This window comes from Mus caroli, chromosome X (assembly GCF_900094665.2).
Source record: "Mus caroli chromosome X, CAROLI_EIJ_v1.1, whole genome shotgun sequence".
Lineage (NCBI taxonomy): Eukaryota > Metazoa > Chordata > Mammalia > Rodentia > Muridae > Mus > Mus caroli.
In genome coordinates, this window is record NC_034589.1 from 7,295,885 (window position 1) to 7,320,791 (window position 24,907).

The 24,907-nt window shown below is 44.6% G+C and overlaps 1 protein-coding gene across 1 annotated transcript in view; it reads left to right on the forward strand.

The window, feature by feature from the left end:
* Positions 1-3,241: 3,241 nt before the first annotated feature.
* Positions 3,242-24,907, forward strand: part of Nyx (nyctalopin) — a 27,435-nt gene continuing 5,769 nt past the window's right edge. The window contains exons 1-3 of the mRNA XM_021154039.1: positions 3,242-3,636; positions 8,380-10,133; positions 10,439-10,516. Of these exons, the coding sequence (XP_021009698.1) occupies positions 10,495-10,516 (22 nt within the window). The 5' untranslated portion in view covers positions 3,242-3,636; positions 8,380-10,133; positions 10,439-10,494. The remainder of the gene's footprint in view (positions 3,637-8,379; positions 10,134-10,438; positions 10,517-24,907) is intronic.

Sequence of the window (24,907 nt, forward strand, 5' to 3'; positions counted from 1 at the left end):
TCTCTCTCTCTCTCTCTCTCTCTCTCTCTCTCTCTCTCTCTCTCTCTCTCTCTCTCTCTTTCCAGACTTCATTTCTCCGTGTCTAGGACAAGCATTCTGGGATCTCAGACCACAACTATTATAATCTTCCAGCCTCAATCTCTGGAGCACTGGGTTTACTTGTGTGAGCCACTACACACCTGGTACAGTCACTCTTCTTGATGATGCCACTGTTAGCATCACATTCATGAACCTGATGCCTTTGTTTCTATTTCCTTTACTTACACATTTAAACATTTTTATTTGATTGTGTATGTGTGTGGGTTTACTCTGGAGACCAGAGAACAATGGCAGGAGTTATCTTCTTTCATAATGTAGGTCCAGGAGATAGAACTTACATTACTGGCTAGTTGCCCTGTATTTTACATAAACTAGGACCCAGACATTTGTAGTGAGAATTTTGGTTTCTTTAAAAAACACAGAAATATTGTAAGACCATGTTTTCCAGGTGTGGGATATGGGGCTGCTTCATAGCAGTTGACTATGATTTGCCTCAGGCTCTAAGCAAGAGTGAGGTTTTTGCCAGCTGAGGATAGTTTCGGTGAGAGTGTCACATTTGGAATTCTGGGGACTTTTCAGAGGATGTATGTATGCTAGAGCCTCAATAGTGTGACTGGGTGGTTGGTGGTTGGATGCTGTTGGGTGTTGTATGTTGTGGTTTTTCAAGTGATCATGAACAAAAAAAATGAGAAGAAATTAGCTATCCTGGTGGTGACAAACAAACTTTCCCCAAGGAACTTGTTGACCCCAGTGAGCAGGAAGCAGTCTACTGATAATGGCCCCCTTTCCCTCCTATCCTTTTTTCACTCCTACCTAATGTTGGGGGGTTGAAAGGATGGAATAAGGGTGGAAGAAAAAAGAACCCACAAAGTGGCCAAAAGCCTGGCTACAGACATTGGTAAAAGAAAGATGATTTACAATTTGGCCAAATGTACAATTTACAATTTGGCCAAATGGGAAGGTGGAGAAGTCTAAATTCCTCCCCAGTGAGCCTTTGACCATTTTACAATTTATAAAAACTCATAGGACAATGCCTAGAACACATGTAAATGTAAATGAGGCATGCTAATCATTTCTTTCCTAAGATAAGGGGACCCTGGTGCCCAGATTGTCTATGTTCCCTGTAACAAAGTTTTTATTTCTTTTATTTGTGTGTGTTGTCTGTGTGTAGTACATGCTTGGTGCACAGAAGTAATGGTCAAGAGTAGGATGTTTGATGTTTTTCTCTATTGCTCTCAGTCTTGTTGCTTTGCTTAGGAACGATCTCTTACTGAACAGGAAACTTGCGGGTTCAGGTAAGGTGGCTGGGTAAGCAGCTCCCAGGATCCACTTGTGTTTCAATGCTGTGGTTACAGTCATGTGCAGCTGTATCTGTTTTTTTTTTTTTTTTTTTAATGTGGGTGCTGAGGGTTTGATCTCAGGGCCTCATGCTTTGCTTTTACCTCTCCCCACAGCCATCTTCTTTGTCCCAATATATCTTTGTTTTTCATTCCACATTTTAGAAACATAAAATCATTTATATATAATATATTTATAACAATGTACATGCATGTATGAATGTGTGTAACAGAGAGAGAGAAGAGAAGAGAAGAGAAGAGAAGAGAAGAGAAGAGAAGAGAAGAGAAGAGAAGTCACATATAATCCAGGGTGGCTTCAAATACAGTTCTTCTGCTTCAGCCTCTTGTGTGCGGGCTTTTAGTTATGCATTGCTAGTTGTACCACCAATGGTATACTCCCTATAATGTTATATATTTTTTATTTTACTTTAAACTATGTTTATAATTGAAATAGAATCATACCACTTTCCTCCCTCTAGCACTTTCCAGCTACCCTTCTCTGATGCCCTCCTATGTCCTCGTATACTCCCAAGTAGAAAGCATATTTTATTTATTGTTACATACATATTTGTGTGCATGTATGTGAGTATGAAATATGCACACACACATATCCAACCTGCTCAGTCCATTTTTGTTGGTGATGTGTGTGTGTGTATGTATGTATGTTCAAGGCTGGCCATTCTGCATTAGACAACCAATTAAGGGTGCTCATTCCTGGGAGAGGCTAGTCATCTTTCCCAAAGCCATTAGTTGCCTGTAGGTAGCTCTTTGCCTAGGGATGGGGCCTGGTGGATTTCCCCTTCCCCGAGAACATGTTCGTGATATTACCTTTGTTCTGGTTTGTTTATGCAGTCATTTGTAGGAGAGACCATTTCACAGCAGACTTCCTTCTCTTCATTGATGCTCCCTGAGTCATAGATGCAGGAGCTGTGGTGTAGGTGTATCCACTGGGCCTAAGCTCCCTAGAATCTATTGCTCCACTTGTGGTTTTCTGTGGTAGCCTCCATTTGCTGTAAGGAGAGGGTTCTTTCATGAGGAACGGTAGCCACATGTATCCAGGAAAGGCGACTCTCAAACCTAACAGGGTTTTAAATTCAAGTCCAGGTGAGGAAAATGTTTTAAAGCTCACCCGTTTTTTTTTTTTTTTCCAATAGACGCCTCAGGGGTTTTGTGGGGTGGAAGATCCCATCCCATCTCAGGCCCAACAGACTTCTTTGTCCCTCGATCCATTCCTTTGACAGGTGGAAAGTGGAAGCCTTTGTATCTTTTCTTTGCTGGTCAGCTTCAAGCTCTAGCCTCGAGTATGTCTGTCAAACACTAATTTTCTAAGTGGCAAAAGGTGCCTATCTGAGAGCAGCAGGGAGGCCCAAGCCTCTCCCAGCATTTGTTTTTCTGACAGGTCATCAGCAGAGACTCAGTTGCCTGGCGGCTCAACATTGCACAGACTCAGGTATCTTCAATGGCTTTTTTTCTGAAGTCAGATGTTCTGGGATCTTTTGCCTGCACTGAATGAATACCTGTGATAAGAGAATTCTGAAACTCTCTAAATTAAGTTACAGGCCAGAGAATGGAGGAAGAGATCCGATGAGATTATTTTAACTGACAGCTTCCAGCTAAATCAACAAAGAAAAGGACAAAACTGCTGCACTGCATTGTTGCCCTGTGTGCCGAAGACTACCCATGAAGGTCACCTCACTTTCAGCTTTCAGAACGGACTAGCCAAAAAGCAGCAAGTCTGCTATGGACTGACTAACCCTTCACTCCTGGGACTCTACCCAATTCCTCTTATCCTAGTCCTTCTGATCACAGATCAGAACAATTCCTTTCTCCCCCCTAACATTTTATTCTAAAGCCTCTAGCTCCTTAGGTCCATAACTACTGATTTCAACTGTTGTCTGGCCGTGCTGCTGGTGGCTTAGGAAACCTGTCCCAGGACCTCTTTCACCTCTTAGCATGTGTCAGCGCCATCAACCATTGTTTCAGAGGCCTCTTTGAGACTGGGACATTGATTTGATACTTGGCAGTTCCCTGCTGCATTGAGTTTTGGGTCTTTTTCTTGGGCAAGGCAGATGGACCTACAGCTCTAGTTTTGGAGGCCACAGAGAGTGGCGATTTCACATGCAGCTCCTGGAAAGTGCATTTTGGAGTATTAGGGCAGCGAGTCTGTTGAGAAGCACAGCAGATGAAATCCTGGGCCAACCCTTTATGTGCTGTGTCAGACTGGCTTATTATCCACCCTCCTGACTCCAGGGTCAGTCAGGTAGGTCACTGAAGGACCCTTTCCAGAGGGACCTTTGGCAGGCTGTCCTTTGGCCAGGGCAGCTAGCCTTCCAGCGACTTCAGGTGCGTGACTAAGATTTCCGGCTCAGGCGTGCCCCGGGCCTTTCCGGGCCAGGCAGCCGCCCCCGCGCCGCCATGCTGGAGCCTGCTTCCTGGCGGGGACGATAAGATAGGTTGCGGTGGCACTGGTCCAGCGCTGGAGCTTCAGCGCCCTCTGATGGGCAAGCCTGGGAGGGCGGGGCCCACGCTCGGATGCCCCGCCCCACCAGACCTTGGGAGCGGGCGGGGCTGCAGCACCGGTTACCCGCAGTGGCTGCCCAGGTTTCGCAAGGACGTGACCTTGAGAGGGAAAAAAGTCCCCTGGTGCTTCACGAGTGGTTGCTAACCCGGGCTAGCGAGCTGAACTAGTTTTCGAAATCCAGAGAGATGGGAAGGAATAGGGACTTAAACGTTCATACTGGGGACTCGTGGCCAGCTGCCCCCCTCTACGACCGCCAAGGCACGCTTTGTGCGCAGGACCCGGAATCCCGTACGAGCCTGCATCCCGACTTTGTCTGGGCCTGTCCTTGGGGTGACGTCATTCTGAGAGTCAGCAGAATAAGTAGCGGCCCCTCCTGCAGTCCAGAGCTAAGGCTGTGAATTCAGGTCGATTCGCCCAGCCCTACAAGGAGCCAGGGATTCCAACAAAAGGATGGTTTCAGCTAAGGCAGTTTAGGGGTGCCTCATCCTGATCTCACATAGGCAGTGAGGGTGACTCTTTGGCTTCTTACTGGAGTCTCAGGAGAGAAAACAAAAATCAACAACAAAAGCAAAACAACAAAAACCAACCATAACCTAGGCGACCAATTCCTTGCTCTGCCTTCAGCGTTGTAACCTCAAGTTTTCTGAAGAAGCTTCGTCTGATTAGAACGACTTGGTGGTGGAATTTTGTGAAAAGAGGAGAGTCAAAATTGACTTATTTTAGAACCTTTAATAACCATTTACTTTATTTTTTATATCTGACCCAACGTGTGTGTGTGTGTGTGTGTGTGTGTGTGTGTACGTGAACGGATGGCACATGCCACCAGTGCACTTGTGGGGTGCATGTGGAATCCAAAAGACAACCTTGGGTGCCCTTCCTCAGAAGACATCCACTTGATTTATTTTGAGACTTGTCTGAAGCTTGCTAAGTAGGCTGGCTTGGCTGGCTTGGCTGGCTAGTGATCTGTCTGTTTCTGTTACCATGCTGTTTTTTTTTGCTTTTTTGTTTTTTTTTTTTGTTTGTTTGTTTTTTAATGTGGTTTCTGGGGATCCAACTCAGATTTACTGAGTAAGCTATCTTCCCAGCCTTGACCTAAATTCTTTACAAATTAAAAAAAAAAAGTGTTTGTCTTTGTGTGTGTAGGTGTGCGTGCCACCCTGCATGAGTGGAAATCAAAAACCAACTTACAGGATTCTCTCCCTCCACCATATGGGTCTGGGGGGAATCCAACTCAGGTTATCAGGTTTGGCAGCAAGCACTCTTAATAGCCGAGCCATTTCACAGGCCCCTGGCCCAACTTTCTTGTTCAGAGAAGCCCTCATCAGTATATCACAAAACTTAGCAGATCTTTGACCTCCACCTACCCTAAAACAAAGAACTCTAGATAACACATACCTATGGAGCAGCTTTGTGGCTGTGCAGTTGCCAGTCTACATGATGTTCTTACCAATGTAATTGAAATTGACTTACAACTTTACATTCTTCTGTGACTATATAGTTCATGTCATCTCTTCTACTGTGGAATGTGACATTTAAGTTTCCCAGGCCATACGACTCAGAATAAACTATTTTCTTACTTCCTTTATGTCAACACTTGGCATCTTGAGCAACAGGTCTCTTGCCATTTCTGAGCCCTAGTTTCCTTACATGAGGAATTTAGAGTCTGGGTTAGACTATGAGGCACAGAACTTCAGGACCAGAAAGTGAGAGGAAAAGGCAGGATAAAGGCCAATCTTTATCCTAGTTCTTTTATTCTAGATCCTTCACTCATTTTCACACAGGCTTCACTTCAGGCAAACAGTTGAACACCTCCACCTAGATAGCAAACATAGGCTAGCCTCTAATATTTGTGGGATCTGGGGTTAGAGTATAAGGGAGGGTCATGTACCACGTGTCTAAATGTTTGGACTTTTTTTTTTTTTTTTTGTTTTTTCGAGACAGGGTTTCTCTGTGTAGCCCTGGTTGTCCTGGAACTCACTGTGTAGACCAGGCTGGCCTCGAACTCAGAAATCCGCCTGCCTCTGCCTCCCGAGTGCTGGGATTAAAGGCGTGCGCCACCACGCCCGGCTGGACGTTTTAAATATTTGAAAGTTATCCATCTTCCATCTCTCTGTCTCTGTCTCTGTCTCTGTCTCTGTCTCTGTCTCTCTCTCTCTGTCTCTCTCTCTGTCTCTCTCTCTCTCTCTGTGTGTGTGGTGAGTTAGACACATTTCCTGAAAGTCAGACAGATAGGGGATAAGGGCCATGACTAGAAAATAAGATGACAGATTTCTAAGATGACTAGCTTCCTCCTCTCAAGATGGCTGTCTTTTTCCTTACTGCCCTGAACTGAGACAAAGGCCTAGCCACCTAAAACAAAGGCCTGGCGGGCTTCTTTCTCTTTCATGAGTAGGACCTGATGAACTTAAGGCCAGATCAGTCAATGTCTACAGGCTCTTGAGTTCCTGCCCAACAGAAGCTGTTTTTAGGAAGCAAAATGTCTACAACATGTTGGCACATAGCTCAAGATGGCTAGCAAATACACAGTCCCTCATCTCCCCTGGAAGCAGTCATCCAGGTGCTGGCTGGGCAGGAGAAGCGGCAGCGGCCCTGGGAGCCCAATAACAGTGCTTTATCCACCTCACCCCCACCCCATCCCCTGGGGAGCTTCTGTCAATCACCTCCCAAACAAAATAATTCCATCTGTGTCCTTGTCTCAGGATCTACTTCTGTGGGAACAAGAGGCAGAGAACATCTTATGCTACAGACCAGGCATCCAGAAATAAAGGCATGAACTGTGGTTGAGATTTCTTGCCCTCCCAGCTCTCTGCCTCTCAACAAACAAAACTTTGCTTGGTTTCCTCGGTGTCAAGCTAAACGTGCCATGCATTAGCCCTCCATAATGGTCTAGCTTCTATTGGACATGTGTATGCCTGTGAAGTAGAGGTTTGAAGTAAAAGCAAAAGAATGTGGCTTTAGTATCTGAGCTCTAGCCAAAAGCACCCAAGGAGACTCCCTGAACACCTGAAGCCAAGAACCCCCTTAATAGGTTCAAACTAACCTTTCTTAACGGGAGGTACCTTTCTTTGAGAGAAAGGACCCATGGTGAGGACTGTAACTTGCTCCTATGTATTGCATTGAGAACACAGGCTGGGATTAAAAGGAAGATTAAGGGTTCAAAGGTCAGACTGAGATACTGAGGAAGACTAGGAGGGTTGATAGCTTGCTGGGAGATAACCAAGCTAGACTGATAAGAGGAAGGACAGTGACCTCTGGTTTCCCTACCCTCCAGTAACACACAAAAGACACTGTCATCCTTCCATATAGTCTTGCTTCTAATGAACAGCCTTAATTGCTAGTAAAGATGGCTCCCAATAAGAAGCTTCTAGCTGGGAGACCACCCCAGAGCACTGTATAGACAAGGAGTTAAATATGGCACAACTAAGAAAGACTGCATCTATATCTTGGTAACTGATAGAATTAATGCTCTGCCATAATAAAACCTCAAGTTGATCATGCTCACAGGCTCACGGTTAGCTAACTTTCTTATATAGACGAGGACCACTTACCCAGGGAATGGTGCTGCCCAGAGTTGGCTAGGCACTCCGATATCAGCAATACTCTCTGGGCAAGTGAACCTTCATCAGTGAACAGTGCTAGAGCGAGCTGTTGACCCATGGGTCTGATGAAGCTGGAAGGTAAGGGGGACAACAAGGGCTGTGGGTGTAACCAGACCCACTTTTATAGCCATATTTCAGCCTCTGGTTTGCTGAAGAGGGGAGGGAAAGGGCACAGAGACTTCACTGGGATGTCTGAAGAGAAGGTACAAGTGGACTCAGTGGAGGTCAGGGTTTGGTTGGTTCTTTCAAGGGGTTCTAGGCTCTGTGTTGAGGATAAGAAAGCTAATGCAGACACATAGATAGTAGCAGAAGCAGGTATGGCTTATTCAACTCAACAGTTAAGAGGACTGGAGCTGGGTTCTGGGCACCCATGCCAGAAATCTCACAATCACTTGTAACCCTAGCTCCACGGGATCAGATGCCTCTGGCCTCCTCAGGCATCTGCACTCACACCCCCACACCCACATGTGGACACATCCACCTACTACGCATAACTAAACATGATGCAAATGTAAGTCGAAAAAGACACTTTCGAGGGGAAAAGCAAGAGCAGGAGAAAGAAGCACAAATGGCCACCGCTGTACCAGGATGAGTCTTTTATGATACATAGTGGGGCCTTTGGAGCTTCTTTGTATAATGCTGGCTTTCTTGGCCATGCTCTGTTACATGTGATTCCACTCACAACTTAATGGATCACCTGTCTTTCATTATCATCTTCCTCTCTACCTCCTGCTCCTGTGGCTCCAGGCAGTTCTAGCAGGCCTCTTGGCTAGGAGTGGGGGTGTATGTGGTAAGGGGAGCAGGGTGGTTCCAGGGTTGGAGTTTGTTTACCAGCAGGTCTTTCTCTAATGCTAATCTTGCATTGTTTCAGTTTGGTTTTCAGACCTCACTGCCAGCTCTACCTTCCTGCGCCACAAGGACCTTTGCAACACTGGTGGTTACAGACTGTGTCTACCACTCCCACTTAACCTAGGGATAAGGACTTATGTGGGATTGGGGGGGGGGGATATGCTTCATTCACCTATGTTACTTCTACTCACCCCATCCCATTCATTCCTTCCTGTGGTTATTTGATTAGGAATAGGGGCCCTCATAGACTCATGTGTTTGAATGCTCAGCCCATAGGGAGTGGTACTATAGGAGGTGTGACCTTGTTGGAGTAGGTGTGGTTTGTTTAAGGAAGTTTGTCTCTGGGGGTGGGCTTTGAGGTCTCCTATGCTCAAGCTATACCCAGTGTGGCACAGTCTTTCCCTGCTGCTCTTGACCGTAGAACTCTTGGCTCCTCTAGCACATTGCCTGCCCAGATGCTGCCATGTTCCCACCTTGATGCTAATGGACTGAACCTCTGAACCTGTAAGCCAGCTCCAACTAAATGTTTGCCTTTATAAGAGTTGCCTTGGTCATGGTGTCTCGTCACAGCAATGAAACCCTAACTAAGACACTTCGTATCAGAGCAGTATTAGACCAGTTCGGTCACATTTTTGCTTTCAAGGCCCAAATGTAAGAAACCGATAATTCCCCAGGGTATTGTGGCCTTGATGGCTGAATCCACAAACAGAACCCTTATTATGGGAAGGGAATGTCAAATTTCCTCTCAGCAGAGTGAGAATTTGGCATGTTTTCATGGATGTCTTACAAGGGAATAGCAGCCAACCCTCCACCCCCACTCAGGCCTGGAGGAGCTGCTGGGACCAGGAGCATGTAGGACAGCTGAACTGTGGATGAGTGGTCAGAGAAACGTGTCCCTGTTGTCTGTCCAGGAATCAGTCTCTGCAGCCCCTCAGGCAGAGGAATCTCTCATAGTCACTTGTTAAAATGCAGTAAGTCTGGGTTGGGAGCGGGCTGCCTGAGTTTCAGCATTCCTAACTAGCTCCCAGGCACTGCTACAGCTATTGCCTCTGCTGCATTCACAAACCAAACAGAGCAGCAAGAGCTTACATCCTTGCCTGATGGGATTGTAAAACCTCAGATTCTGAATATGTCACAGGACTTAATGGCCTTAGGCCAAGCATGGCCGCAAGCCTCAACACCAAAGCTTCTTGCCTGCTGGGAAGGGCCTCTGCCACCTTCTGTTTGGGGATCATCTGCCTTTCCAAAGAGATGAAATCAGCAGTTTGCAATTTGGGCAAAACAAGGTTATGTTAAACTGCCTGGTCCCCACTCCAGCCCTCTAAAGTTACATAATGTGTCCTTGTTACAAAGACCTATAATACCATTTGGTAGCGGGAAGCGGATTGCAGACTGCTTATTGCTGATGGGTGGGGCTAGGGCTGGGGTCAGGGAACTGAGCAGAATGTGGGACGGGTTTAAAGCAAAAAAGGGGCCTGGCAGATGGAGAGGACAGGAAGGCTCTGGTAGCCAAGGCTTGGGGATAAAACTGATTGGTTTGTCAGCAAAATCTGTCATTGGCTTTGGCAATTCAAAAGGCAGACACGTTTGCTCATCTCTGCTAATCCTCATCCGATACAGAGGCTTTTCCAGCTACTATCTGAAAGAAAAATAAACAGTCAAACCTGCATGCATGCACAGTCCTTGCTCTTTGCCCCTGTGTGCTCCTTGCTCCAGCCTTTATTTCTTCTTGCACCATTTCTTGGGAGATGGAGGGGCTGGGGGCACTATGGGCAGACCTCCGGGATGGTAAGCAATACTTGGAGATGGGCCATTAAGGGTTTTTATGCAGAGGTTTTCCACCATCTATTTTCTTGCTGGGTCCTGAGTGATACCTGGGTTGTTGATGGGCCTTAGCCTGATTAAGGGTTTCCAAATGGATGGATGTGGTGGAATTTGAGTGAGCCCAACACTAGGATCCTTGGGGGAGGAATGAACGCACAGAAGGGGAAATGGCTGGGTATAGCCAAGGAAGTGTGGAGGTGCGGGCAGAATTCCCAAGGGACCCCTCCCAGATAGCCTTCGAGCTGCTCACTTGCCCTTTCTCCCCTCAGGTAGGGATCCTACAGCTGAGTGGCTCTAAGCCACCAGGTGCAAGGAAGGCCAAGGGATGCTGATCCTGCTTCTTCATGGTGAGTCCTGGGCCAGAGGTGCTGGGATGGGAAGGTAGGCAGCGGTCACAGCGCTCCTGCCTAAAGAGTATGGGCTCCAAGTGGCTTCAGTCACAGCTGCTCTGGATACTCTTTCTGATCAGATTTCCTGCTGTGTGACTGTGGGGAGAGGCTAGAAAACAAGAAACAAGTAACTGGTAACTGTGACATTATAGATGTTTAAATATTTTTATTTTATTTTTCAAACTTTATGCATATATGAGTATGTATGCATATTGAAACAGCATCTCATATAGTGCAGACTAGCCTCAAACTTATGTGCCCAAGGCTCACCTTGAATTTGTGGCGCTCCTCTTCCCTCAGCCTCCCAAGTGCGGGAATTAACTGCTTGAAGTCATGGTGATATATGTAATGATCTTTATATATGGCACATGTTATAGAATATTTTACCAGATGATTCTCAAATACTAGTAATAGTGTTTTGTGTTCTTGTTTTCCTTATGTCACTGTAATAAAAACACATGGACTAAAAACAATATAGGGGAAGAAGGGATTTATTCAATTCACAGTTCTGGGCCATGGTACACATCCAGAAAAGTCAAGGCAAGCTCAAGGCAGGAACTTGAAGGAAGGCTGCTGGCTAATCCATGCAGGATACCTTTCACCTAAGAACTCATAGCCAAAGTACAGCAGGAAAGGATGCTGCTTGCTGGCTTGTTGGCTGGCTTCTGTTTAGCGAGATTTCTTATCCAGCCCAGAACCACCTGCCTAGTGATGGTGCTCCTTATAGTGTGCACTCCTACAACCAATTAACAATCAAGACAAACCCTTACAGATATGCTCATGGGCCAATCCATTCTAGGGATTTCTTCAATTGAGGCTCCCTTCCAAGATGACTCTAGGTTGTGTCAAGTTGACCGTGCAAGCTAACCAGAACATTCTATCTTCCATCTTTTTAAAAAAGTGGGAAATACTCTGTTCCATCAAACAATCACTAGGGATGCTATAGAGGTAGAGTAACCACATGGCTTTTGTCTTTGAGAAATCTACATGCCTTAATGGAGAGCCAGTAAATAAATACGGAAGCAAAACTAAAAACAAATAGCATCAAGAGGGCATAGGGCACATCGTAATAAATAGGATATGACTTCCTGCTCAAGGAGTCTCCAAAGGACAGAGGTTGACATTTATATAATGACTAACAGCCAGCACCTTGCCATTTCTCCTCCTTAGAAAGGAGAAGATTGACTGAGTCATGGGGACAAAATGTTTGCTTCCAAGAGCCAATATTATTTTCAATGCATACCCAAAACTCTGCTGCCACTCATAAAGTCCAGACCATATTTCTAGCCTGCATGCTGCAGAACAGAGCTGTCTCCGCTACAGAACCCTGAAAGACATCCAGACTGCTTGTGACAGTTTGGCAAGCTCAGGGGTGACATCATTTACTAACAATAGACACACATCCCCTAGTGCTTTCATTTAAAACATACTCCAGCAGCATGGAGACTGTTTCTCTGATGATAAGTTTCAAGCAATGGGAACAAGATGTTCCCAAGAAGCAGGCAGGGATAGCGATCTGTCCCCTTGGCTGGGGGGAACAAAAAGACCGAGACGAGAGAACAAGTTGTGGCTCAGAGCAGGGGAAATGTGAGGCAAGACTGAAAGAAACAGAAACAGTTTTCCTGGGGACATACTGGAAGTGCTTCTCACAGATGGATAAGTACAGACACTCCCACATTCCCCTCAGGTGGTACCAACCTCCTAGCTCCCTGTTGTTTGCAGGATCATATTTAAATTCCAGAACTCACTTTCTAGAGTCCTCCATACTCTGCTTGTTCCACACTGAATCATTGACCACTTCTCTGTCAGAATCTAAAGAGGTGGTAGGTGCCTAATAATGGCTTGTTGATTGAAAGCATGAAGCAGCCCAGAGTAAGTAGACTCCTTTCCTCTGTTGGATGCCCTCATTCACACTAGTTATTAGGGGTCTCTGTCTAGAAGGATTAGGAAAGTAAAATCACAGGTGCTATTCTCAGACCCATAACAAGAGCCAAAATGTGAATGTTTGACAACCATTAAGCTTTGATGAGAATGTAAAACAACTGGAATGTTCATGTATCTTTGGTAGTAGTATAAAATGGTTGTACCATTTTGGAGAACAGTTTTGTGGAAAGGTAAATATGGCCCAAGCAGTCCTACTTCTAGATAAGTAAGAAATGCATGTCCATACACAGGGGGGAGGGAGGGAGAGAGAGGTGGGGGAGAGAGAGAGAGAGAGAGAGAGAGAGAGAGAGAGAGAGAGAGAGAGAGGTGGGAAAGAGGGAGAGGGAGAGAGAGAGAGAGGTGGGAGAGAGGGAGAGGGAGAGAGAGGTGAGAGAGGGAGAGAAATATATATATATATATATATATATATATATATATATATATTTATGTATGCTTATGGGGTTCTTCCACATTAAGATGTACCCACTAACCTGTGATAAACAGCAGTGGTACCTTGACGAACCTTGCTAGACATTCCACCAACTGAGCCACAGTCAGTTACCAAAATGGGTACATTTTATTGAAGGCAATCTTAATTGTTTCTCAAGCAACTAAGCTTAAAAGAAGAAAGCAGGAACGTAGGGAGAGAACTGGACTCCAGGGGGAATTCTCTGACAGTAGAGGCAGATACTGTGGCATATTGAACAACACATGTAAGAGATTCACTGATGTTATTGTAGGGACTAGTAGTTTTTTATTTTAAGCGACAAACAATATGTTATTTGTGTGAATATATTGTTTGCTTATCTATGCATTTTCTTATTGTTAGGAATTTAAGTTGATTCCTGTTAGGGGCATGGTTTTGGTTGCTAATTCAGGTTATGACTTTGGAGGTCAAAGAACATGGCATTAGTATGTACCCAGCCTTGGTGAGGGTCTCATAGTAGATGAATGTGCATTAGGAAAAAAGTATACAGTGAGTCAGGAAGCAAAATATATTCTGGGGAGGTGCCAGGCTGGCCAATAACAATCTACTCTTGTGGGACATCCTGAGAGAATAAGAACCACATTAATCTATTCTAAGAGCAGTGCCTTCAATGAGCACACGATTTACACAAAGTTTCAGTTCTTGAAGGGTTTACCACCTGAGCCAGGCACCCTGGCACATACCTACAAACCCAGCCCCCAGGAGGACGAGGCAGGAGCATGGGGATCAGGAGTTTGAGGCTATCCTTGGCTACAATAGAGAAGTCAAAGTCAGCCTGGGCTACATGAAACTTTGTCTCAAAAATAACCTAAAGGGAAAACAAGTGGGGATAGGTGGGTTTGGAAGGTACTGGTTCAGTGGTTAAGAATACCAGCTGCTCTAGCAGAGAATCGGGGTTTAATTCCTAGCACCCACATGTAGGCTTACAACAACTATAATTCCAGTCCCAGGAGATCTGACTCCCTCTTCTGGACTATACAGGCACCACACAAACATAGTACACAGACATGTAGGTAAAAACACCCATTCTCACAAAATAAAAATAATAAAAGAGAAAGAGAAAGTTCAGTACCCATTATCACCACATTGATCTTTTTCTTTCCTACTTCTAGTCTTAACAAGTCTTTTAGTACCAAGTCAGCTTCATATGTTTTGAGTGGATTTGCTGTATTATAAGGTTCTCCAATTTGTTTTATTTTTAATAAAAGATTTGTGTATTTGTTTATTTATTTCAACTACTGAGCCATCTCTTTGGCTCCTTCTTTGCCTTTTTGTCATAGTAGGTACCTGCAATGGAGTAACAAGCAAGTTCTGGGGTCACCTGAGGCCATAGGCCACGACATGGCACGCCCTCCTGCATTTCTCTCTCCCCATTAGGTCTGTTTTGAAAACCTAGCACTGGGCTTGGCCAGAGGAGCAACTGGGGCAGCATTTGCCAGGAGTGGGAAGAGAATGATTTCTAGAGCCAAAGTGGCTAACTAGATTCTGTTGAAACCCAAAAACAGACCACATTTTCCCATACTATTTTAGTTTTGTGAGGCACAAGTCTTTTTCAAACAATGAGAATACAAAAATATTCCAAGCTCAGCCTGTGGTTGGAAACTCCATGAGTAACCATTCCCCTAACAAGCCTCGGGGGTGGGGGAGACACATATTTGCAGAGCCCAGTGCCTCCAGAGACGCTCCCCAGCTGGTCCATATTAAGCCGCCATTCTGTGGGGCGCCTGGGCCTGGTCAGCAATGTTTCCCTGCAGCTGGGAGCTGGCGCACCCATCTCACCAGGCCACAGACTGACAGTTTGTTTCTGGTGTTTGCAAGATTTTGGGACACCTCATAACTTTTTTTTTTTTTTTAATAAATTGATGTACGATTCACATAAAATGTACTACCCTTTGACATGTGACATTTAGGACAATTAACAATGTTGTGCAACCATCACTTTTATCTAGTCCCCACAAGCCCCTCTTTTCAGACCCTGGCAACATCTAATCTGATGTCTTTATGGGTTTTCCTGTTGCAGACATTTACTGTAAATGAAAGGAATGTGATATGTGGCCTTGTGACTAGCTCATTTCCCCGAGCATAATTTGTTTTGCAGTTTGGGGGATTGAAGCTAGGGCCTCACACTTGTTGTGTAAATCCTCTATCACTAAGCTGTATCCCAGACTTCTTTTTATGGTTTTTGTGGTTTTTTGTTTGTTTTGTTTTTGTTTTTGTTTTTTGAGATAGGGTCTCTCTAAATAGCCCTGGTTGTCCTAGCGCTCACTATGTAGACCAGAAGGCTGGATTAGAACTCAGAGATTTGCCTGCCTCTGCCTCCTGAGTGCTGGGATTAAAGGTGTGAGCCATCATGCCAGGAAATCCCCACCCCCCTTTTTTTGAAATAGGGCCTCGTTATCATGTACAGGCTGGCCTTGAATTTGTGATCCTTCTTCCTAAGTATCTGAGATGACTGACCTGTGTTATGAAGCCCAGCTTTGCATGTTTTAGAAATTGCCCCTTTGTCTACATTTTGGCATGTGCCTGGCACTGTTGTTTTAAGGTGGGATATTTCAGTGTACACATTTGCTTCCCCATCAGTTAGTTCAAAGTCATAAGTTGTTTCCACTTTCTGGTTATTGCTCACAGTGTTGCCATGGCTGTTTATGCATATAGGCTTGCTTGCTTGGTTGCTTTCTTCCCTTTCTTTTTTCCTTTCTTCCCTTCCTTTTCCTTCCTTTCTCTCTCTCTCTCTCTCTCTCTCTCTCTCTCTCTCTCTCTCTCTCTCTCTTTCTTTCTTTCTTTTTCGAGACAGGGTTTCTTTGTGTAATAGCCCTGGCTGTTCTGGAACTCACTCTGTAGACAAGGATGGCCTTGAACTCACAGAGATCTGCTTGCCTCTGCCTCCTAAATGCTGGGATTAAAGGCGTGTATCACATTCCTTTGGTCATATACCTAAGAGAGATATTGCTAGGCCACTCAGCTATTCCATGCTACACCTTACCCCTGTCTACCTCTTTAGAGATAAGGTCTTACTATGGAGGTCAGGCCGGTCTTGAAATTGTGATCCTCCTGCTTCAGCCCCTTGAGAGCTAGGATTACAGGCATGCATCCCAACACCTAGTTTACCTTTGCACAACAAAGATGGATCCCATTTTGACAAACTTGGTCCATACTCTTGTTTTAACCTTCACATTGGAATCACCTGTGGAGCTGTATTTGGTATGTGTGTGGACAACCTTGATCTTGGATGTCATCCTCTGGAGCTGTCCTTACTTTTTGAGACAGAGTCTCTCATCCACCTGACATTTGGCAGCCAGACTATTGTCTGGCTAGCAGGGAGGCCCAGGGATCAGCCTTCCTAGTTTTGCAATTACACTCCTGCACTACTCTCTCTTCTTTATGTGGGTTCTGGGGGTGGGACTCAGGTCCTTTACAGCACTTAATAGACTAAACTATGACCCTGGCTCCACCTGTGGAACCTTAAAAATATTAAGGTTCTGGCAATAGTGGTACATGCCTGTAATCCTGGTACTTGGCAGGTGGAGACTGGAGGGTCACAAATTCAAGGCTAGTGTGGGTTACACTGAGTTCCAGGTCAACCTGAGCTACATAACAAGACCTTGTCTGAAAAACAAAACAAGAAACCAAACCCCACGCACACACAAAAAAGCAAGCAAAGAACAACAAAACAAAGAGCTGTGGATGGAGCATTTAAGAGGCAGAGTGCTTTCCTGGTATGCACAGGGCCTTGGGTTCCATGCCCAGCATAAACAACTGTGCAGATAAATAAGCAATAGAAAAGCAGATGTATGCTGGAGCCCATCCGTGTTACAACTGGCTTGGAACTCTGATGTGCACCGTTGGCTTGACCATCCTGGATCCTTTGCATAGTACTCCATAGTAATACTCTCTATAGGTAATAACTTCAATATTCATTGCTGTGGCAGAAATGTCTGAGCTAATTAACGTGCTAAGGAGGAGAGAGACTATTTGTCTCATACCTTCAGGCTTCAGCCTTGTGATGTCTTGTTTTGGGTGAGGCAGAATACCATGGTGAGGAAAACAGAGTGTAAAGCTCCTTATTTCATAGCAGCCAGGAGGCGGTGTGTGCGTGCATGTGTGTGTGTGCTGAAGATCTAGCATCCCTTCAAAATGGCACATGCCCAGTGACCTGACTGTCTTTCACTAGGTCCTGACTCTGAAAGGTCCCATCACTTCCCACTAGTGCCACTGGCAGGGGACCAAGCACATGAGATTCTAGGGCATATTTAATCTAAAGAGAACACCTGGTGTTTTGCTTCCTACTCTGGGACATATTTCCAGTTGGCTTTGAGGGATTTGTCTCTTGATGAGCTTTAATTCTATGACAAGTGGCAAGTGGAGTCCACTTCTGGCTTGGCCTACTGCTTTCACAGCTGTCCCAAGCAGTACAGTACACCTGTTCCTCATAGCTGCCCACATAACCCAGGCAGGGGAACTGAGTGACAGGGATATTCTGTCTGAGGATTAAAAAGAAGAAAGCAGCATGAGGACTCACAGAGACCAAAGTGGCAATTGCAGAGCCTGCATGGGTCTGCAGTAGCCCTCTGCATACATGCTGTCCTTGTTTGGCTTGGGGTTTTGTGAGACTCCTAACACTGGGAATAGGGCTGTCTCTGACTCTTTTGCATGTGCTTGGGACCCTTTTCTTCCTATTGCTTCACCCAGCCTTTATATGAAAATTTGTGCCTAATATTATTGCATCTTGTTATGTCCTGTCCAGTTGATATCTCTGGGAGGCCTGTACTTTTCTGGGGGGAGATGGGGAAGGGAAAAGAGAGGACTGGGAGGAGTGGAAGGAGGGGAAGCTGCAGTTGGGATGTTTTCTATGAGAGAAGGATAAATAAAATTGTAAAAAAAAAAATGAAAGAAGGGAGCAGAATAAGAAGGTGGGGATGAGAGTCAGCCTGGGAAGAGTCTACGGGACTCTGTCTGAGAGAAGTGGAACAGAAAGACATGTCCTCAGGGAGCGGATTTGAGCATGGAATGTTTTGTAAAGACTCACTTCTGAATATGCCAGGCCTTCTTGAGCATTTCTTGTCTTCCCCTTCCTATTCCTTAGACCGAAGGGGAAGCACGAAACCCTTCCCTGATTTCCAGATGGATCCATCCCCAAGATACTGCCGTGAGAAGAGACATTGCTGAGCAACTGACAGATGAATTGACTTTCTAGTCTCACAAACTAATCTTGACTTTTTAACTGGGCAAATAGGCTCTTCTGGCCAAGGTTTCCCCATGGAACTCAGCTCAGGCCAGCTAAGGAGATTTGTTGTTGAAATCGCCACTGCTGATTCTGAGAGAGACCACCTTCCACGTGGCCATGGAAAAGTCAGAACTGTCCGGACTTCTCAATTCACTCTTACAGATTTTCTGTCAAGGAAGGCTCCTTTTGGTTTTGAATTCAGATCATTTTCCTGGGCAAGATGAAGTGTTCACAGTTCTTCTGGGGGAAAGAGGAGGGGCCACAAGGCCCGTACTACAGAAATGAAGGGGGCTGGTTGTGTTAGCTTTCCATTTCTGGAGCAAAGATCCAAGGTATACAGCTTAGAAGGAGGAAAGGTTTATTTAGACTCATCATTTCACAGGTTTCCATCCATGTTTACTTGGCTCTGTTGCTTTAGGCTCAAAATAGCACAGTATATCATGGTGGGTGGTGGAGGCAGAAGACCGCCCAACTTCACAACACTTGATAATAATGGGGAGAGAAAGGCTGGCCCTGGGATGCCAATAGTCCCTTCAAGGACACCCTACCCTCCATTTCTTTCTTTCTTTCTTTCTTTCTTTCTTTCTTTCTTTCTTTCTTTCTTTCTTTCTTTCTTCCTTCCTTCCTTCCTTCCTTCCTTCTTTCTTTCTTTCTTTTCTGCCTGCTTCACACACACACACACACACACACAGAGAGAGAGAGAGAGAGAGAGAGAGAGAGAGAGAGAGAGAGAGAGATGGCTGCAAACTATAGGAACTATTCTAGGCTGCAGCAGCAAATCAGAAGCTTATTACAGGATCCCAGCATTCTTGATTGGAAGCTTCACTGACAGGCAAAATGCCTATATCAGGAGGTGGGCAACTCCAGCTATTTAGTGCATACATCTGCATACAGGAGACTTGTTAGGTGGTGGGTGTCAGCAATTCCATCATGCAGATATTTTTTCTCTCACCAGTGTGTAAATCTGAAAGTCAAATGTCCTGCCATTCTGTCCAGAAAATGGTTTCTGCCCGAAGCCTCCTTCTGTTTCCAAATCTTGTTGGCTGTCTGCTTGACAAATCTAGGTCATTTACTTTGAGCCTGAATTGTGAGAGAAAGTTAGGAAGGAGAGTACTGGCTTCCAGGTAAATGTAGAACAAGTAGTTTAAAGGCGTCCTCTCTGCTGTCAAATGTTTACTATAATCACAGACAGTTTCATTGTAAAGAGCAGAAATCCACTTATTCGTGCAGATGATTTGAATGGATTTCTGAAAAGGGAACAAGGATGTGACATAGGAAGTTATGGCAGGGCCTTGTGGGAACTCAGATCTACTGCTCTCTTGGCACATGAATGGATTGAATGTCTGAGTTGCATTCCTAAATCACAACTGAAACCGAATTCCCAGTGGGCTAGAATGAGGAGGGAGGCAGGGCCTTCTGGGACGCAATAGGTCACAAAGGAGGAGCTCTCAAGCCTGGGGTTGTTGTTATTGAGACATGGTCTTCCTATGTATCCCTGGCTGGCCTGGAACTCACTGGCCTGCTTCTGCCTCCCTAGTGCTGGGATTTAAAATGCGCACCATGTGCCAGAGAGTTCTTCTGTCATGAGGACAAATAGAGAAGATGGCCAGCCCTCATCAGCCACCGAATCTGCTTTGATCTGGACCTTCCCAGCCTTCAGAACCACAAGCAATGTTTGTTTACAAGCAATGTACCCGGTTTAGGACACTTTGTTATGACATTCTCAGTAGAGGGACAGTCCTCTGGCTTCCTCAGACTGCCCTTGGCTTCTGCTTCTCCACAGCTTTGCATCACATGCTGCTGTTTGATAGTTTTGGGTTTTGTTTATTAAGACAGGATATATAGTAGCTCAAGCTGATCTCACAGTCGTTATTTAGCCAGTGATGCCTTGAACTCTTGATTCTCAAGCCTTCACTCACCAAGTGTTGGGATCACAGGCTAGGATCACGACATCCAGATCACATGTGGTTTTGAAACAAACCTCAGCCCCAAAGCTAGACAGGCCTCACTCATGAGAGCTTGCTGGCCAGTGCCTTATGTCTTATTTCAATGTCATGGAGAAGAAATTAATCCAATTAGATTTGCTTACATCAAAGTGTTCACCCATGGTGCAAATAGCTGTGCCTGGGAGGAGGCAGCAGAGACCCATGGGATTTTGAGTGGGGCATGTTTTCTTAGAAACTGTGGTTGGTAACAGCTGCTATAGAGCCGTGGACAATGAATGCCAGGAGGGCCCGCAAAAGGTCAGAAAGTGCAGTTCGTTCATATCATAGACACAGGAGCTCAGATTATGTGAGTGGTCTGGAAGACAATAAAGCTTAGTGGAAAGATAAACAAAAATTAGCACCATGTAGCCCCATCTCCAGAAATCCCACCTTCTACTAAGACCAGGAGAATAATGCTTAGGCACAAGGCTGTCAGAGTCAAAGAGATTATCTTATGACTCTATGAACAAACACTTATTAAACTTGATTATTACAGCTAGGCATGATGGCATACACTTGTAACTTCAGTACTTCAGACTGAAGCAAGGGGATCATGAGTTCAAGGCCAGCCTGAACTTCAAGTGAAATAGTGTTTCAAAGTTTTAAAAAGTTGGTTCTTAGGAGAGAAAAAGAAACCCATATAGAGTGGCATTATACGTGTTCATGTCACCCATGTGACCTGTGTTGCTGTAATTTCTAAACTATTCCCTATATTCACTATTCATGGCATTCTGCTCATTGTGTATGGTGTGAGGTAGAGTCTTTTTATTTTCTGGTGCTTACAATATGCAGGTCCAATTTGCCCTGGTCTACCTTGAATTAATCTTGTTACCATAAATTTGGGAAGTCTGGGTTGATAAATGTTACAAGGGAACTTGGGGCACCCTTCCAGGGTTCTTAGTCTTGTTAGTAAAAGTATTTGGCAATCCTCCCATCACCTTTCCTCCACCTCCATCAAACTCCTGAACCATACAGGAACATGCTGTCCTCTGAGAGGCTCCACCTAGCAGCTGACTCAGATAGCCAAGCAGTGGATGGAGCTTGGGAACTCTTATGGAAGAGTAGGAGGAAGGATTGTGGGACCCTAAGGAGAGAGGAACTCCACAGGAAGACTAACTAACCGGGACCCTTGGGGGCTCTCAAGAGTCTGAACCACCAACCAAAGAACATACACAGGTTGGAGATTATATATTTATATATCATATATATATCATATATATATATTTATATATTTATATATATTATATATATATCAGATGTGCAGCTTGGTCTTCATGTGGGTCCTGAACAACTGGAGTGGGGGCGATCCCAAAAGCTGTTGCTTGTATGTGGGATATGTTCTTCTAGCTGAGCAGCCTTGTTTGGCCTCAGTGGAGAGGAAGCACCTAGCCTCACAGACATTTGAAGTGCCAGGGAGGAGGGGATGCCCAGAGGACCCAAACCTGCTCAGAGGAGAAGGGGAGGGAGGATGGGGAAGGACTGTGATGGGAGGGGTGACAAGGAGTGGGGCAGTGAGCAGGATGTAAAGTGAATAAGTAAAAAAATAAAATAAAAATTATTTGGCTGGACATGGTGGCATACATCTTTAATCCCAGCTTGGAAGGCAGAGGCAGGTGGATCTTGGTGACTTTGAGGCCAACCTGCTCTATAGAGTTCCAGACCAGCTAGGGCTGGATAGTGAGACTATCTTTAAAAAAATTGAGAACAGACTCTGAAGAAATCTTGAGGACAATTTTATTAGATTTTTGAAAGAAAAAATACCCAAAGCAGGCAAGCTGCAAATGAGCCCAAAGTATTTTTTTTAAAATGCATGCTTAGAGTGGACCCAGAAGGAAGAAAAGAAAAAGTTACACTTTTCTGAGTAAGTCAGAAAAGCAGGCAGACCAGAGAAGCTGCATGACTTTGGCTAGCCTTGTAAGCTGCTGGCCTTACAGGGTGTGAATTCTGGGAAGGAAAAGTATATTATAGGGATATTATCTATCTGTCTGTTTACATAATCATTAAAGGGATAATTATTTCTTCTATCTTTTTAGTATGGTTTAAGGTGAGCTTGTCTCCTTGAGAGGTAGTCCCTTGGCCAGGTGATCAGTAATTAACCAGCTCAACTGGATTAACCCTTGTAAATTATGGCAGCTCGGAATGTTAGGTCTCCACCCAGGTCAGAGGACTAGCTGGCTCAGCCTCTCCACAGATCCAGGCTACCACACTGATACAGTCTTACACTGATCTAAGAAGAGTGTTAATTCATGTTTCTTTTCACCCTTTATGCTACTCTGTCATATTTTTCACTCATGTATGTTATAAACTCCACAATTTCATGCTATTTTTGTTTTAAAGAATCACTTGTCTGTTAAGCAATCAAGTTGAGAAAAGGAAGGTTCTGTGCACTTTGAGATGCATCTACCCTTTCCACTTCTTTTTCATTACCTTCCTATAGCTCGTTGTCTAGCTTCATACTAGGATTACTCAGGAAACATTTATTATAAATCTGTTATAAGGATTCACAGGGGAAGATGGGTCTAATGGGTGTAAGCATGGGGCCAGGACTTTCAAAAGAAATACAGGAACTCTAAAAAGAAGAGTTGAAGAGGTGGCTCAGCTAGTAAACTGCTTGATACACAAGCATGAGGACCCAAGTTCAAGTCCTAGCACCTGCATAAATAGCAGGAGCTGAAAGATTACAGCCTGTAATCCCAAGGCTGAGGATGCAAAGACAGGAGGCTCTCCTCCCTACACATGAAATCTGTAGGGATGAAACCCCATTATTATAAAGTTGAAACCCCATTATTATAAAGTTGGTTCTTGGTTTCTTACATTGGATGTATACTGGAATTAGTCCCTTGGAGCTTTACAAATACCAGTGCCTGGTTCTATCTCTGAAGATCTTGATGCAATTAGTTTGGGTTTGTGAGGGATTAAAGCTCTCATGTAATTCCAATGTGAAGTCCTGGTTAGGATGCCCATAAATGGACCTTTCTCTCTCTTTTTAAAAGATTTATTTATTTATTTTATGTATATGAGTACACCATTGCTCTCTTCAGACACACCAGAAGAGGGCATCAGAACCCATTGCAGATGGTTGTGAGCCACCATGTGGTCCCTGGGAATTGAACTCAGGACCTTTGGAAGAGCAGACAGTGCTCTTAACCACTGAGCCATCTCTTCAGCCCCCAATAGATTTTTCTTTGTAGTTTTGTAGCAATAACTATGGGCATATTGTAGCTATCAGCAGAAATATTCATGTGATGGAAGATAGTCTGCTATGATGACAAGCAGGACTGACCACAATATGTTATTATCATATTTTAAATATTTTGCTTGACACCCTGCTTTTCTGGCTTACTAATCACAGACCTAAGTCTTCATACCTGGTAAGCTAACATTGGAGTTTTGTTGTCTGTTTTGAGAATTGACTTGATTCCATTTGTTTTGCTTACTAATCCAGTAAGTTACTGTTTCAAATGGTTATCAGTCTCAGAGATCAAAAATAGGTCTCTGATGGTGATGTATTGAATGCTCTGTAGAAATTTAAAATAAACTCTAATCTACTTTTTGAAATGGGCTACAAATTGAGTTCCAGGATGGCCAGGGCTACATAGAAAGCACTGTCTTGGGGGAGGCTGGGTGAAGAGAGGCAATATACAATAGAAAGCTTCATGCTATGTGTCTTAAAAACATCTTTTAAAACATTAGCAACCATCTTTTTGATCTCTTGAATTCTACACACCAGTTGCGATAATCTGTATTATATCTTATAGGCAATAATATAATAACAATAGAAGTTGCTAGAGCTGGAGTTACAGGCAGATGTGAGCCACTCTCTTATAATCCGGAGTTGTTTATAAAGAGTTCTCAAAACAAATGACATTCTTTGGCAAGCAGTTCATAAAGGAAGGCGTCAAGTCCATTTACTTCTGCAAACATGTATTGAGCCATACTGTGTGCTTGGAACAATGTTGGCTGTTTAGCAGGAGAAAAATGAGTCATATGATTGAGAGTGTACTTTTCTTAATTAGAAAGAAGAGAGGAGAATGAAGGGCTGCTGGTAAGGAAATGTGATACTTCAACTTGACCTAGTTGGAAGGGTTGATGAGAACAGGTTACTCCTCTGTTCTACAGAGGTCTAGAGTTAAGGTATTTTTGGTCCTGTCTCCTTAGCAGGGTATATCTCAATCAACAAGAGATCTTATTCACAGCCAGTCTAACAGTGCAAGTTCCAAGAATCTTGCTGGTAGCGTGATGTCTATCTCACAGTGTTTAGGAGAACGAGAAGCTATATCAAGCTTCCTCAACAGCAGAATAATGAAGTAGCCCATTTTCAGTTGAACACTCAAAGTCAAGTCTGAAAGTGCCAAATTCCCTTGGGAGCAGCTGAGAAACCATGGAGTGTCCCCAACAAATGAACTGCTGGAAGCTGAGCCAGCCCTCAGAGGCAGCAGCAAGCATCTCAAGCACACTCCTGTGTTGTCTATGCCTTCAAGTTGCACAGGGACTTAGAGAGCTGCGTATGTGATGGAAAGGACCAAATGACAGGATCGGGGGAGGGTTGCTAGAAATTGGTCAATTTATTCCTGGGCATCCCTTTCTTTATAAACTGTGAAACTGAACACTGTCTGAAATCACTTGGTTGGAAAATGAAAATGGTCCGTCAGTGCTGCCTTCCCCTCTCCTCTCCTCTTCCCTCCCCTCCCTCTCATCTCCTCCCATCTGTCAGTTTGGTTTTCCCCTCC